At 34.8% G+C, this 14,512-nt stretch overlaps 1 protein-coding gene across 1 annotated transcript in view; it reads left to right on the forward strand.

Moving 5' to 3' along the window:
• Positions 1-1,056: 1,056 nt before the first annotated feature.
• The window catches only part of Prp40 (pre-mRNA processing factor 40), a 68,644-nt gene continuing 55,188 nt past the window's right edge, over positions 1,057-14,512 (forward strand). Inside the window, exons 1-5 of the mRNA XM_071583480.1 lie at positions 1,057-1,159; positions 1,519-1,759; positions 3,747-3,849; positions 11,797-11,938; positions 12,575-12,729. Coding sequence (XP_071439581.1) covers positions 1,540-1,759; positions 3,747-3,849; positions 11,797-11,938; positions 12,575-12,729 — 620 coding nt within the window. The 5' untranslated portion in view covers positions 1,057-1,159; positions 1,519-1,539. The remainder of the gene's footprint in view (positions 1,160-1,518; positions 1,760-3,746; positions 3,850-11,796; positions 11,939-12,574; positions 12,730-14,512) is intronic.

Here is a 14,512-nt window from a genome sequence, read left to right on the forward strand (position 1 = left end):
TTCTCATGACAAGATGATATGAATCACCACGGATCTCTTTTTGAATACTCCTAAATGGGGTGTTTCTTGTGATGAACTATGAGGTTAACGTAACTGAATAATTTATCAACAAAGACATTATTATTATAGAATATAGATATGAAGGTGTTCCTACCGGATAGCCAATTGTTTCTTCTGAAGAATAATATGGCAATTGTTGTAATTTGTGCGAGCTTTGACTTCTAGGTTTTCGCCAAAGTGGAATGTTTGCTGAAATTAAAGAAGCTGTGGATGCACTTGGGTGAGCTAAGATGCCATTCCACTGCTCTATGGGTGGATTGTCATAATAGTTTGAGAATTCTCCACGTCTCTAAAATGAATCATAATGTGCATGGTTTTTAATATTGTTTATTTTTACCACAAAAGGCAGTCTAAATTCAAATGAAAGATTAATGAATTCACCAACGGACTAATTTCACCAATTTCTACATTATACATTTGCGAACCTTAAAATTCTTATCCGGAGGTAACGTATGGTATGAATTCGATGCAAATAAACCTCTTGGGCGCACAGGCATATTAAATTGGACTCTACCTTTCTTTCTATTGCCCGTAGTCAGATCAATCATATCTTATGGCGACTTTTCTCTTATTCATCCAGCCTACAATGTACACAGTAACATAAGGGCCATAGATACGATTGTTTCAGCTAATAAATATGGTAAAGAATCATAGGATCATACAAAAATGAAATAAATATTCATCGAGTAAAATTATTTCAGGGTCATTTAATGCGCCTATTATTAAATTGAATTAAAGCGCCAACTCTCTCCAAATCGTGCGATATTTTGAGCTTTTGTTCATAGCTTTAGATATTGATGAAAGTTAAGGAGAAAAATCAACATACAGCAGAAATAAAAATAAAAAAAAATTAGTGATTAATAATGATTGAAATTAATACATATATTTTAATTGTTATCAAAAACGATAGAAAAACTGCCAGCTTAAATCGCTTAGATATAAGTTTCGATACATCGAAGCATTCGATAGATATGGAGTCTTGCGGCGTTTTCTGAATTTTGTTTATATCTGCGGTGTGAGTGCTAAGTAATAAAGATTTAGGAAATCGTGAAAAGTCGTCTGCAGGTTGTTTGTGATCTAGAATATTTGTTAGCACTGGGTAAGTGATGTACTTAACTGTTGTGCGCGCAGAGTAAATGATAGCCTTAGATCGAAGAAAATAAGATATGAATGCCTATTACTGATTAGAAACAGTACTTAGCTGCTCTCAAATTATGAAGAAGTAGCTGTGGGTGAGGAAGATAGAGGTGGCAGTTATTTTTCCCACCGGGACTAATCTACAGAAAAATATGTTCTGTTGAGAGGGGTTTGGGGTTTGACTTTGTGATCATTAAATTCGAAAAACCTTTCTAGTAGGTTGAGTTTAGAAGATAGTTAAACAGTGTTTTATGTGTAGGATATATGTCTAATAGTTGCTTTTTGAATAGTATATTAATATTAAATATTTATATATGCTAGGTTAGCCGTGAATTAAGATTTATGCCCCCTCCTGTGCATCCACCTGGAGGACCTCCTCAACCAGGGGGTCCTCCTGTGCCATATGGTTTACCACCGCCACACGTGCCACCTCATGGAGCTCCTCACGGAATGGGAGGCTATGGGATGCCGCCTGTTCCTCCTGGTGATATTAGGTTGCCACCTCCAATGGTTGCACCTTTCAACATTCCGCCGCCCTCCTATGGCTATGGATCACACCCAGGTATGATTGGTTGTTAAAACCACTACCCAACATATCGTATAAAGGGCGCAAAGAGCAAGATATGGCGATGTCAGTGCATATCCTATACAAACAAGTGACAGAATAACCGTAATCCATTTTACGAGAACCACTTAGACAGTCTAAAGCTGATACCTTCTTTACGTGACAGTATTTGTTGCTTCGAGCGCGAACGTACAAATTCCATAATTCCATGGTCGACTATGGAGAAAAATATTTGTTGATACCACCTCCTTTCACTGGTTAAGGTTAGCAATAATCTTCAACAATAATCATTGATGGTTATCTAAGTAACACTCATGAAGCCTCATCCCGCAATATTAATATTTTCAACTACTTCAACCGCTGAATTTATCATGAACAAGCAAAGCTGTTCATCAATTGTTCCCGGCTTATATTTGTGGAAATTCATGTTTATTAAATGAAGAATACAATGTATCTTACCACTGTCCTAGGACAGTGGAGAGATACATTGTATGCTTTATTTAATAAAGCTGTTCTTAGTCAATCATATTTTTAAAATGCAAATCACTGCAATAAGATAAGGAAACTGGCTGTTTATTTCTAATGCAGCCAGCTATTAATTTAGCTTATATAATTTTTATTGACTTTTGATAAATTATAGATCAGTTTTTATGAATGTATTCATAATAGTGATGGGTTTGGTAAGTGCTGAGAGATTTGAATCATGCGTAGCTCCATATATGCCCATTTCATTTTTATTTTTAAGTCATTCAGTCATTCTTGTCCCGTTTTATTTAATTTAAAATATCATATGTATATTTTAATGTGGCAGATTCTTTTGCCTCTGTAGTTGATTTATTAGAATGTGATAAGTGTGTTTTGTGCTATTTTTTAGGTTATGAATTTTTAATTTCATTAATCAATGCAAATTAAACTTAATATCCATGATACCACTTCCGACCCTAATTTGTTAACCCTGCCCAATTAATAATTAATGAAGCCATTTGGGATTTTTATTGTGGATAAAGTTTGTTTAAAATTACACTCTTGCTATTGATGCTGTTGAAGCTTCTCAGAATGCAAAAGAATTTTGAGTTCATGTTCAGTTTCTTCTGGTGGAAGTGTGTTAGTTTGAGTTATATGTACTTCAGTAAAAACCATAAACATAGTAATCAGCCCAGAGGTCGTTTTGGGAAGTGTCAGTAGAGTTCACCCAAACCTAAGCCCATTGGGGAAGGGGGGCAAGTTACTTTCCCTGTGCCAGTTATGGTTTCCCAGAAATATCTGGTACATGCAAAATCGCACGGCTTGGTTGAAGCTGAGGGTGCCCAGGGAGGCTTGCCCGGGAATGAAACCTGCACCGTCTGGTCCATATTCCAATGCTCTACCCCTGAATTACGACATTCCCATAAGTACTACCTCATTGTACTTTATTTTCTATTTTAAATATTCAAATAGGTAAAAAATAATTCTTCCTCAATGAAACCGAAAGAAGTATATCATCAAATAACAAAGCCATAAGGTCTTGTCCAAAGGTACCTCTCACATAGAGAAAAAAAACTAAATTTGTCTGAAATACTTGGAGATATTTTAATGAATAAAATTAACTTAAAATCTAATAAGCATTGCAAAAAAATTATTACTTTTATAAGCAATTTCTATACAGTGTATTTGTTATCATTTTTAGTTTTCTTTGCAAACTGCCCAACAGGTCATGTGCATTTCATGTTACTTATGTGTGACAAAGAGCAGGAGGTTAGTGAGTCTCCTGGTGGCTCCCCCAAACACTAATACTTGTATGGGAAAAGGGTTGCTGTGTATGACAAGTATTTGGGTTCCCCACCAATATCTTTTCTTTTGCTCTCCCTTTGCCTCCACTCCACCACCCCAAAGTGAGCTTTATCACCAGATGAGTTGTCGTGAACTCCAGCTTCTATTTGATTTTGATTGCTGGTTAAGTACAATATTTAGGTCTACTCTATTGAATTATTTATTCCCTTTTTAGGTGATGGTAAAAGTTCAGCTGTAATATCAGCAGGCCCACAACTAACTGCTGTACCATCTACTGCCGTTGGTGATTCTTCGGTAGGAAGCCTATCCAATGCCAAGTAAGTGAAATGTAATATAAGTTTTAAGTAAGCTCCGGTGAGAACAAGCCCTTTCCCTCTATAAAAGTATAAACTTATTATCCTTTCCTAAATTTTTAACTAGAAGAATACTAGACCTAAAACTACTGCATTTAATTGGCAGTGCATTTTCAGTGAAATCATTCTTTGCAGAAAACTAAATTCCTAATCAAAGTTGAAGCTGTAGTTTTAGTGAAATAGATTTTTGTCGATTTATTTTGTATTGGATGAATCACTTCTATTGTGGATGGGCTGTCATGTTCATTTTTATTTTACCTTGAAAGCTTTCAATGTGGCAGGTTGTGGCAACTTCCGATGTAGTCTGAGGTCACCAGCTCAATCAGTATGAGCAGAGTGAATTTGGTATAAAATTTTATGTTGAAAATATTCCAGGTTAAATATTGAACTTAATGGTGTTAAGAAGGAAGTGCAAGTACTACAAATAAGCAGTAAATATAAAAATAAATGTATGTACAATCGGCTCAGGATAAGCTTGCCACCACTCATGTAGCCTACTGAGCAAGTGAGTCTAGTCCTTGGGGAATAGTGAAGGTGATACTTACTTGTAGGGAAGACGTGATACTTCTAGGGAAGACAGTTGTGAACCTCAATTCAATAAGTTTAAAGAAGGGGAGGGTGAGAGGAGAGATAATAGGATGGAATCTGGTTACTTCTCCCCTATCTGAATACAACTGAAGGGTTTAGCTATTAGTGGTTCAGGAATCCACTTGGACATGGTCTTTGCCTCTCCATGAATGTAGGCTTAATGTAATTTCTGGTCCTCTTTGTGTAGGCATAGGAATAGCTACTAACTCTATAATACTCGTAATATATGTAGGCATGTTGCATAATAGGTGTTCGGTCATACCCTTCCCATGTGGTTTTTTTTTGATTGTGGGATGCTAGGTGCATGAGGAAATAAAGGGAATCCATGTAGAATGGCTGGTGACCTAACATCCCCTGTCACATATCCTTTCAATGGCTCGCGGGGTATTCGTTAATAGTCCATTCATATGTCCATTGACTGATGAAGTTACATGAGAGGGGATATAAGAGGAGATGCGGTTAGTTTGAAGGACACAGGCAAGCCATAAGTATCTGTCCTAATTTTGCTGTTTGCACCTGTCTCCCTTCTGAGTAAGCATTAACTCCTCTATTATTCCCTTTTTACTAGACTTACCAGTGTAGTAGGCTGCTAAGTGTCAGGAAGCTTTTTTTACTCACTTATTACAGAAGTAAATATGGACAATTTGACATACTAAAAAATTGTAGTGTGTGAATTACAGTGAAATGACTGCAATGCAATATGCATTGGACTAATGAAGAAGTCAATGTTAATCAGATCAGAATAACACAAATGCTGTTTCCTAAACTGTGACAAGCAATCCAATCCCACTTCACTAAATATCTGTGGGAGGAGACTCACTGTCTCAAGGGATGTTTTTACATCCCTTGTGAAAAGGGAAGAAGCTGGACTAATGGGAGAAGTTCGAAATAGGAAAGATTCTGAGAACTGGACTTGTCGTGAATGATATTTAGTTAGAAAAGCTGCTCTTAACTGGAAACCTTCCTGTCTTTATTCAGCAGATGAAAAAGTCCCTCCCCCACCTCACCACCACTAATGGCTTCTGTGGGTATGCTCATTCCATTGTATTCCTACTCCATTCCTTAAATTACCACCTCTAAAAACCACCTCTGAAAACTCTGAACCCTCCGCCCTCAAACCCATGGAAGCATATAAATACCTCCGCCATATCCAAAAATTGTTTGTACCTGAGGATGACCTCTATAGGCTCAAACTAGTTGTACCAAATAAAAAAGAAAAATACCCAGTATTCTTCTTTCATTCTAGATGAATATCTGCTTAGTTAAGCCTGATGCTATCAATTGTACTATACATGATGTCTACTGTACACTTGTCCCTCGAACTTTCCCTCTCCGTTGTAGTCACTTATTTCCATTCTCTCATGTCATCATATGCTAATTTAACATGAATGAATAATAATAAAATTGTCTTTGGCCTTTGGCTCAGTGTTTCTATTTTGTAATATCTATTATATTTTGATCACAGGTATATTCTCTCTAAATTAGTGAACAAACCAACAAGTAACTTGCCAACAATCTTTAAAAATATAGGGTTGATTAAGAATGAATTGTAAGTAACAAGGCTAAAAGCCCTAAATCACAGCTTCCTTTGGTGAGATTTGATATGTTAGAGATACTGAAGGGGATTGGGATGTTGCTGTGGCTAATGTACTGGCATCCCACTTAAGAGGGTCTGCGTTTGAATCCTTGAGACAGCAGGTCTTTTTCATTGGTACCCCAATCACTACTTGATGTGCTTTGTGGAGAGTACTTTAAGTGAGTATACCATCCTCCAGGTGGGATGTTAATCCGTTGACCCCTTGGCACCTCTTGATAATAGAAGTCTAATGGTGATGTGAGGTTTTGCAGTTACAATTGTGATGATAATTGGCACAGGGAAAGGAATTGACCCCCTTACCAAAATGTGTGATTTCACATGCTGTGAGTGTTAACAGTCAGTTCTGCCCTCATCTATCAAACTAGCATTTGGGTCGATTACTGTGGTTTCATTTGCTATCATGCATAACACATGTATGTGTTTCATTGGATGTAAAAACATTTTTAAGTTGGTAAATACAATTTTCAATGAAACTAATCATATAACAGATGGCTCTACTGTCCGAACCATTTTAGGAAATGTGGTTCCCTTCCAGGAGTCTATGGATTTGCTCAAAATATCATTTTAATTTTAAAAATCAGATGTCTCCACCTTGTTTCTATTAAAAATTTATTTTTAAAATGAGGTTCAGACCGATTTATTCTCATCAACTGAAACAAAATTTCCTGTGTAGAGCATGAAGAATGATATGAGTGTTACCGATTAGCTTTCACAGTGCAAATTTCTGCTTATGTATAAGAGTCATTTCTAAACATGGATTCCATTAAATCCATTACATAGTCAATGGGAATATTATCAGGTTTGGAAGATTATAGTCATCCATTTTCTGGGAAACTTATATCAAAGTAGCTTTGAAATACAGTAAATATAGGGTTTCATCCTCTTTTTATTAGATAGTTCAAAACTCAAGGAGAGTGAAGGAAAAGTCAAAGAATCACTTTCTCCTGAGAAAGGACCAGATGGGTTGCTAGATGATTCACCAAACAAAGTTATGAAGGCTAGGTAATTTCGATTTTGGCAAAAATGATGTCGCATCTTGCTCTGGCAGAGCCCAGCCATCTATGCCATGTTGTCCCTCTGAGAGTTAGCATTATTTTTAATGGCAATTGTCCATCTTAAGCGATGGTTCACGAAGAAATGCACATTTTTTGAATGATGATTTAATGCCTCTATTCAAAAAAACCTTTTGCTGCAGTGAACATTCTTGCAAGTGAAATGCAAGTTTTTCATTGTAAAAAACAGAAATGATATTATTGTTGCATAAGAAAGTTTTTAAAATGATTAAGTGGAAAAATATAATTCTTTTCACATTTGGATACCTTTTCGTATAAAAGAGATAAAATATGTAGAAACAACAGTTATAATCATGGACAGCACAAAACAAATATGTACCATCTCAGAGATTGTGTTGTGGTGTGAAATGATAGAGAGAGTAATTTCACAACCAAGAATTTTAAATGGCTATAATGCTGAATTACATGGGTGGTATGTGCCTAAATGATGGGTTCCCTGAATTCCATAACATTTTCCATAGGCTACACAGAATGCTTTATTATAGAATTTTCATTAATTATTGAACATTGTATTGATGAATTCAATGCATATTTATGCTCATAAATAAATTTCATCCTTTATTTCTACGTAATGCTTCAGTCATGGTTTCCTAGAAAATTTGAATTATCTGGAAACCAAACTTTACAGAACTTTAGGGGAACAGGTGTTATTGTTACCACATATTTTATAAATGTTAGTTTTGTTTACCATTATTATAATAAAAGAGTATTGAGAACTGTAAAAAAATGTCATGTTGATGCTTCTGATAAGCCTTGTCATGATTCACATTTTCTGCAAGTTTGGAGCAGGAGCTTTTTAAGTGTATTTCTGTGTAGACTATTCTGGCATTGAAATAAGGTCACTCCATTGGGATTCAAATTTTTTTATTATTTTCAGGGTGACACAAGCATCGTAAAAACTTTACCTTTGTAACATGTCTGAAAGTGTAATGCAATCAATATCTCAAATGTATGTATTCTCTATGAATTGAATTAGAAATTGGTTGTGGTGGATTGATTTGAATCTATTTCAAGCATAATGATTAATAATTGATTGCCGAGAGAATGGGAACCTAGTTATCCCAGACTGGGTTCTATGGATTTCTTGATGCCATGAAATATACAAATTATAATTGTCAATTTTTACTTAGAAAACTGCATTTTGAACCCATGGCATTTTTTTCTATTCTTAGTTTCCCTCAGCATTCTGTATTGGACAGCCAGTCAAAGTGCTTTTGAAGTTTGTCTAAGTAGGAGTAGTCAAATAAATGAAGGTAATATCTACATTGAGCTGAGTGTGGAGGAAAGCATAAAGTGATCCTGAAGAGAAAGGTAATTGTGGCTGGGAGATTGACTTAACTTTTAGGTGCCAAAGAAAACAGCTGAATAAAATCCTAACAATAAGGAGTGGTATATTAAAGCTCAGGGATATAAATTAGAGATAAAGAGTTAGAACACTAGGGAAGACAGCTGAGGAAGTGGCATGTAGCTTCATTAACTGCGATGAAAAGGAAGGATTACCTTGAGGCAGAGGAAAAATTTATGACCGAGGATAGGGAGATTGTTTTAATAGAAGAAAAATGAGAACAAAAGTAAAAAGGAATACATAGTCACAAACAGTACATGGGACATTTGTAGGAAAAAATTTAAAAAATATTCAGGAAGATTTTTTTTCATCGTAATATCCTGCTCGGTCAATCTTCTTTCCCCTGCCCTTCTCCGCCTTTTGAAGCCATCCAAAAAGTAAGATTTTGGAAGGTCCTCAAAATGGGCGGTAATGTTGACAATAACCTGTTTCGACATGAATCGTTTTCCATTGAGCCACTTTTTTAAGTTTGGAAATTAAAAAGCCACTCAGAATTATAGTTGGTGAATAGTATGGTTGATGTTGTAAAGTAAACAGGAAAAGGGAAAGAAAACTATGGATTATAGACAAGATGATTAGGGAGATGAGAGAAGGAAATGGAAGAATGTAAAAGGGAAAATGGCTAGAAGATGGTGCAATGAGTAGAACAATTACCTGAGGCAGGAAACCTATAGGGCCAAAGAAGAATGGTGGAAGACTTAGTGTGTGAATATTGAAAGTTGACAAAGAAATGGTGAAATTGGTGTGCTCTAGTGGAAAATGAAAGTACTCTCAGTAAGTAAGAAGGAAAAATCTGTTCAAGCAAGCAAAGATGCATCCAGAAAATTATTGATTGAACCTGGAAAGATTTAAGAGAGAAAGAATAAATAGAGGGTGTCTATGGTAAAGATATTAGGCCAGCACCTTCATATAGTATGCCGTAAGCTTTTTAATACTGTGGTATACTTCATGCTGAATTTCTACCTCTTGTTTCATTTTCAAAGTTTTTATTTTCTTTCTGCCATTTTAAAGTAATGCCAATAAACAATAAAGTGAAATTATGTTTGAATAGGGTCATTTCAAGAGCTGAGATAGTATTTAAATGATCAAGAAAACATTCACACCTGAAAAATGAAAGCATAACATTTTGAGCAGTTCATAAAGCACACCAGCAGATAACTAGCTCAATGAATAATTTCTAAATTAACTAAAGTAAATACATAGTTTTCCAGAAACTAATTTCAATCAGCCAATGTTTATAATATAATTATAAAACTTAAGTTATGAGTGAAACCTGAATAAATAAGGTAAAAATCATGTTATCTCCATGGGATAGTCAAATTGATGTTAATTCCTTGTTTCAGGAGTATAAATGTGAAGTTTTTATTGTGTTCATTAATGTGGGGAGTAGCCTGTGCTCTAAACAAATTACTTAAATCAGGTATTGTAAATGTGAGGTTTCGTTGTGTTTGAAATAGTCAAGATGTAACAGTTCATTATCTCAGTTTTAAAGATGGTCTCATTCCGAAACTGCTTCATATATTTACATAATGCGCAATCAATAATTGAATTGAAGGGTTTAAAATATGTCAAAAAATCAGATTATCTAAGTTTATGAAAATTATTTAGTTATTTAATTTGATTGTCTGTTGCTTTAGATAGGTTTTGGATGGACACAACATATGCCGGCCCTGGTGGTGTTAGGGTAATTTTATCGCCTTCCGACACAGAGGTTGTGGGTTTGATTCCCACCTAAGTGGTTTATCCTCCACTTAGGGCTTGGGTGTTTGTGATTGTCTTCAATGTAATTTTTAGGGGTTAGGTGGAAAAAGGAATGTCGAAGTCTCAATCTGGCCCCAATAAAGTTGCTAAATAAATATAGATGAATGAAACTTAACCCTCTTAGTGCGGCGGGGATTTCAGGGGTACTAGTGAGAAGTGCGAAGGGTAATTTAAGAAAATGTATCACCTTAGAAAAAAAAACATTATTAAGGTAATTTTTTAGATATCCATATACATATTTAAAAATATAATATTATAGTTAATAATGATGTAATACATTTACATTATCTGAAAAATAAATGTAATTACTACAGTATCATAAATTTGAAGAATATTTTTCTAGCAATTATATTTCGATTTTTAGACACAAAACTAATATTTTTTTAAAAACATTTTTCAATGATACTATGATATTTAAATATAATAAAGAATCAAAAAGACATGCAGAAAATATTATAAATAAATAAAGAAAAACCAGTGAATTGCAAATTTTTTTGTCAGTCTCTGCTAGTTCGATTTTGTTGAAAAGGCTGATCTCACTGAGTCAAATTGGGACTTTTCCCCTTTCCTTGAGACTGCGGCAATGTGCTTACAATCTAAGGGCAGAAAAAAACCAAGTTCTAACTCACAGAGAACTGCTGACAATGTAATCCATTACACAGGGCGCAATTGATTAAATAGGATGGACAGCAAGAGAAACCAAAATGATTACAAAGCAGTGTTCACATTTCCATCGTCTCAACAAAGTCTGAATAAGCAGCTATATATCAACACCACGACACCACAACACATTCAAGAGATTACAGATGAAAACAGATTAGTAGCCTTTCAGTGGCTTTTCATAGTGGAAAGACCACTCAGAAAAAAAAAACGAGCAAACAATTAGGCTGAGCTTCCCGGCATGTACAAAACTGAACGAAAAATTATAGTAAGAGTTATACTTTTTGAAAAGCATTTAAAATTGCTAATAAAAAATTAAAAAATTAATTACGTAATTCTATGGAATTCAACCTATCAAAATTATTGAAGAAAAAACCATAAGTTACAGCCATTTAAACAATAGCCTATGCAAGAGCCGATATATCGGCCCGCCGCACTAAGAGGGTTAATACTGATACATTTCTTAGCCTTGCCTAAGACTACCTGACCCCTCATTTATACTTAGTTTATTTTTGCGAATTTAAGTGGGACTACTCCAGACTGAAATTGCAAAGGTATTCATGGTTACCCATGCAATGGTACTTGAAGGAAAATTTACTGGAATAGAGCATCAGTATCTTGAGTGCTTTGAGCTGGTTAAATTTGGTGAAAATGTGCCTAAATTGATCACAAAATTATATTTGTTACATGGTAAATATTTGAATTTTCTGTACAAACTTGTGGAATTTGCCCCTTTATTCATTGCATTATCAGACTCTCAGATTGATCATTTAATTGAAAGTATTTATGGAACAAAAGAATAGCTATGCACTGATGCAGTTATATTACTATGAGATGATTTTCTGTGATTGTCTAGTAATGAAATGGGTTTGAAACACTAATTTTAGTGGTCAAGATCCATCAAAATCTGGAGGGAAAAAGTCTGATTGGTCTGAACATAAGGCACCAGATGGAAGAACATACTTTTACAATTCAGTGACAAAACAGAGCTCATGGGAAAAGCCAGATGACTTGAAATCACCTGCTGAGGTAAGCATTTTTTTACGATACACATTTCTCATTTTTAATGTACGGTTTAATATGTTGTTTCAAACTAGCATCAATTCTCAGTGGTATGCAATTAATAATTAACTTTTTCCATAGTTTTCAATTATGTTCACTAGAGAGGCATTATACCAGTTATAACTAAAATATACTTGTGAACACAAAGAGACATTACAGTATAACTTATGTGCAATTATATGCATAACTTAGGAATTAATTGGGTACCTGTCATTGTTTCTTTTAGTCTACACTACCAAGTTATTGTGTTCTTTTTTGAGGGACTTGTAATATTATCTCAATGACTGTAATGTCTGCTGCCTGCCTCCCAGCATACAGGCAATTGGTTTGAGTTACACAAGATAGTGATGAGCTATTAGTTGTTGAGTGACTAATGAAAAAGTGTCCTAAGCTAGAGTTTTTTCTTGGAAGAATTGATTGAGTGCTTATATTTTGGGTCTAAAGGATATTATTTTTTATAGGATATGAAATGTTTTATATGAGTATGTGCTTTCAAGAGGCATTAACTTTGAGAATTTTTAATGTAAGCCGGGGTTGAAGTTATCTGTGTTGAAAGAGGCTACGTGGAGCATTGTCTTATGTCACTTTGTCATTTTTGTCCAGCTTCTGCTCTCTCAGTGCCCTTGGAAGGAGCATCGGTCTGAGAGTGGAAAAACATATTATCACAATGTTGCCACCAAGGAGTCGAGGTGGGTGATTCCTCCAGAATTGGAGGAGCTAAAAGCAAGAATTGCTACTGAGGAGTCTTCCGCAACAAGGTACTTATAATTTTTAATTTGTTTTACATTTAGATTTATATAGCATAATAAAATCTACTGGAAAAATGAGTATATTGTGAACATTATGTGGGATGTTTGAAATCTTAGAAAACTTACAGAAATTTGTGAAATTCTTTTAAAATCATGGAAATCCTTGTAAAGGATCATTACACCCTTGAAGTTAGTGGCATAGTGCCATTTTCGTATTTAAAATGAATTCTGCGAGTTCTTAAAAATGTGAATGCCTTATTCAATTAAGATGAATCTTGGAAAATATTAATTGTGATAATGGTATGGAAAAATATTAATTGTGATAATGGTATGGTATTTTGGTAAGGGGATTTAAAAAGTTATGCAAAAATGAAAACTACCATATTTCCTGGCACATAAGACGCACTCTGATTTTTCAAGTAAGAATTTGCAAATTGGGTAGAAATATTTGATGATAAGCATTTTTCCTGGTAATTGGCTGGTTTCATAGAGGTCAAAGTTAAACCCACCTTCCGAGTGGGCGCATTAGATTCAGGCTGATTTGTAGCACATTTTGGAGTGAAATAAGGGCATTTAATCGGTGGGGGAATATAGTACTTAATTGTTCTGGATAAACTATTTTTATTTTTCAAAATAGTCATATATACCATAGACTATGCATTTCTTTCAATGCTGCTCTCCAGTTTTTGATTCCTTCGAAAAAATGTGCAAAATAAGACTTTTTATTCATAATCACTTTTTCCTAGAGCAGAAGTGGCAGCAGGCCACATGCACCTTCACACTTCACCATCTTGTATCACATCTTCATCACTTGTATCTTGTATTTAATCTGGGAATTCTGGAGTTGTGACCTTATCAGAGCATCCAGAACATTCAGTGTCACATGTGCTCTTTTTGCCTATTTTGGAATTACCTGTATATCTAAAAAATTCTAGCAAGAGGCACAGGATTCACCGTAATATTTATCAAGTTTCTTTAGTCTCCTGAGGCAATTCGCCTTCCATAAAATAATGTTTGGGTCACACATGAAATTCTCTTTCATTTATTTTTGTGAGTTATTCTACTTTCTCAATTCTATTGGATGCTAAACGCACAGTAGTAGACTGATTCAGGTTGAACTTGGTCTGCATTCCTTTGAGGGAAGCTTCTAATTGAAAGTATTACAATGACCTGCCAGTCAAGTCATTATTCTGATTTTGTGAGAAATTTGGAAACTACTCTCTTAGAATGTAATATTCATTGATCCATAAAAGAAGTATTAAATCTCAATTAATGCTTTTTTATCAAGAACTTTAACCGTCAGATTTTTTTCGCCATCATATTAATTTATCCACTTTTTTGTGAATATCACTGTGGAATTTTAATGTTGTGTACATTAAACTTTAATTTTTCCAAGGATCGGGAAACTTCCACCAGAAGTCATATATCATAGATGGTGGATCATTCGCAATTGTAATCAGGCCAGCATGGGTATTATTTGCCAGATTTATTTTACCTCTATGAGGGTTGCTATTTATATATTGAGTCTTGACAACACTAAGTGCTTTAGGTGCCATCTGACGTTTCCATCTGAAAGTTTGACCCTTTTAATGCTAACTTTCTTCAGAAAATTTTGTCATTTGATTATAACTTGTGTTGTTTCCTATCACTCGTAAATTTTGTCTCAGCAAAAAAATTGAATTAACTCACGAACACTTTTGTGCGATGATTTTCAATATTCGATTCAATATACAACTTTCGATATGGATTATCAAGACAGGAGTGAATCAATCAACTTACTCCCACTTTTGGC

Source organism: Hetaerina americana, unplaced genomic scaffold (genome assembly GCF_022747635.1).
Source record: "Hetaerina americana unplaced genomic scaffold, ioHetAmer1.1.p SCAF_14, whole genome shotgun sequence".
Classification (NCBI taxonomy): Eukaryota; Metazoa; Arthropoda; class Insecta; order Odonata; family Calopterygidae; genus Hetaerina; species Hetaerina americana.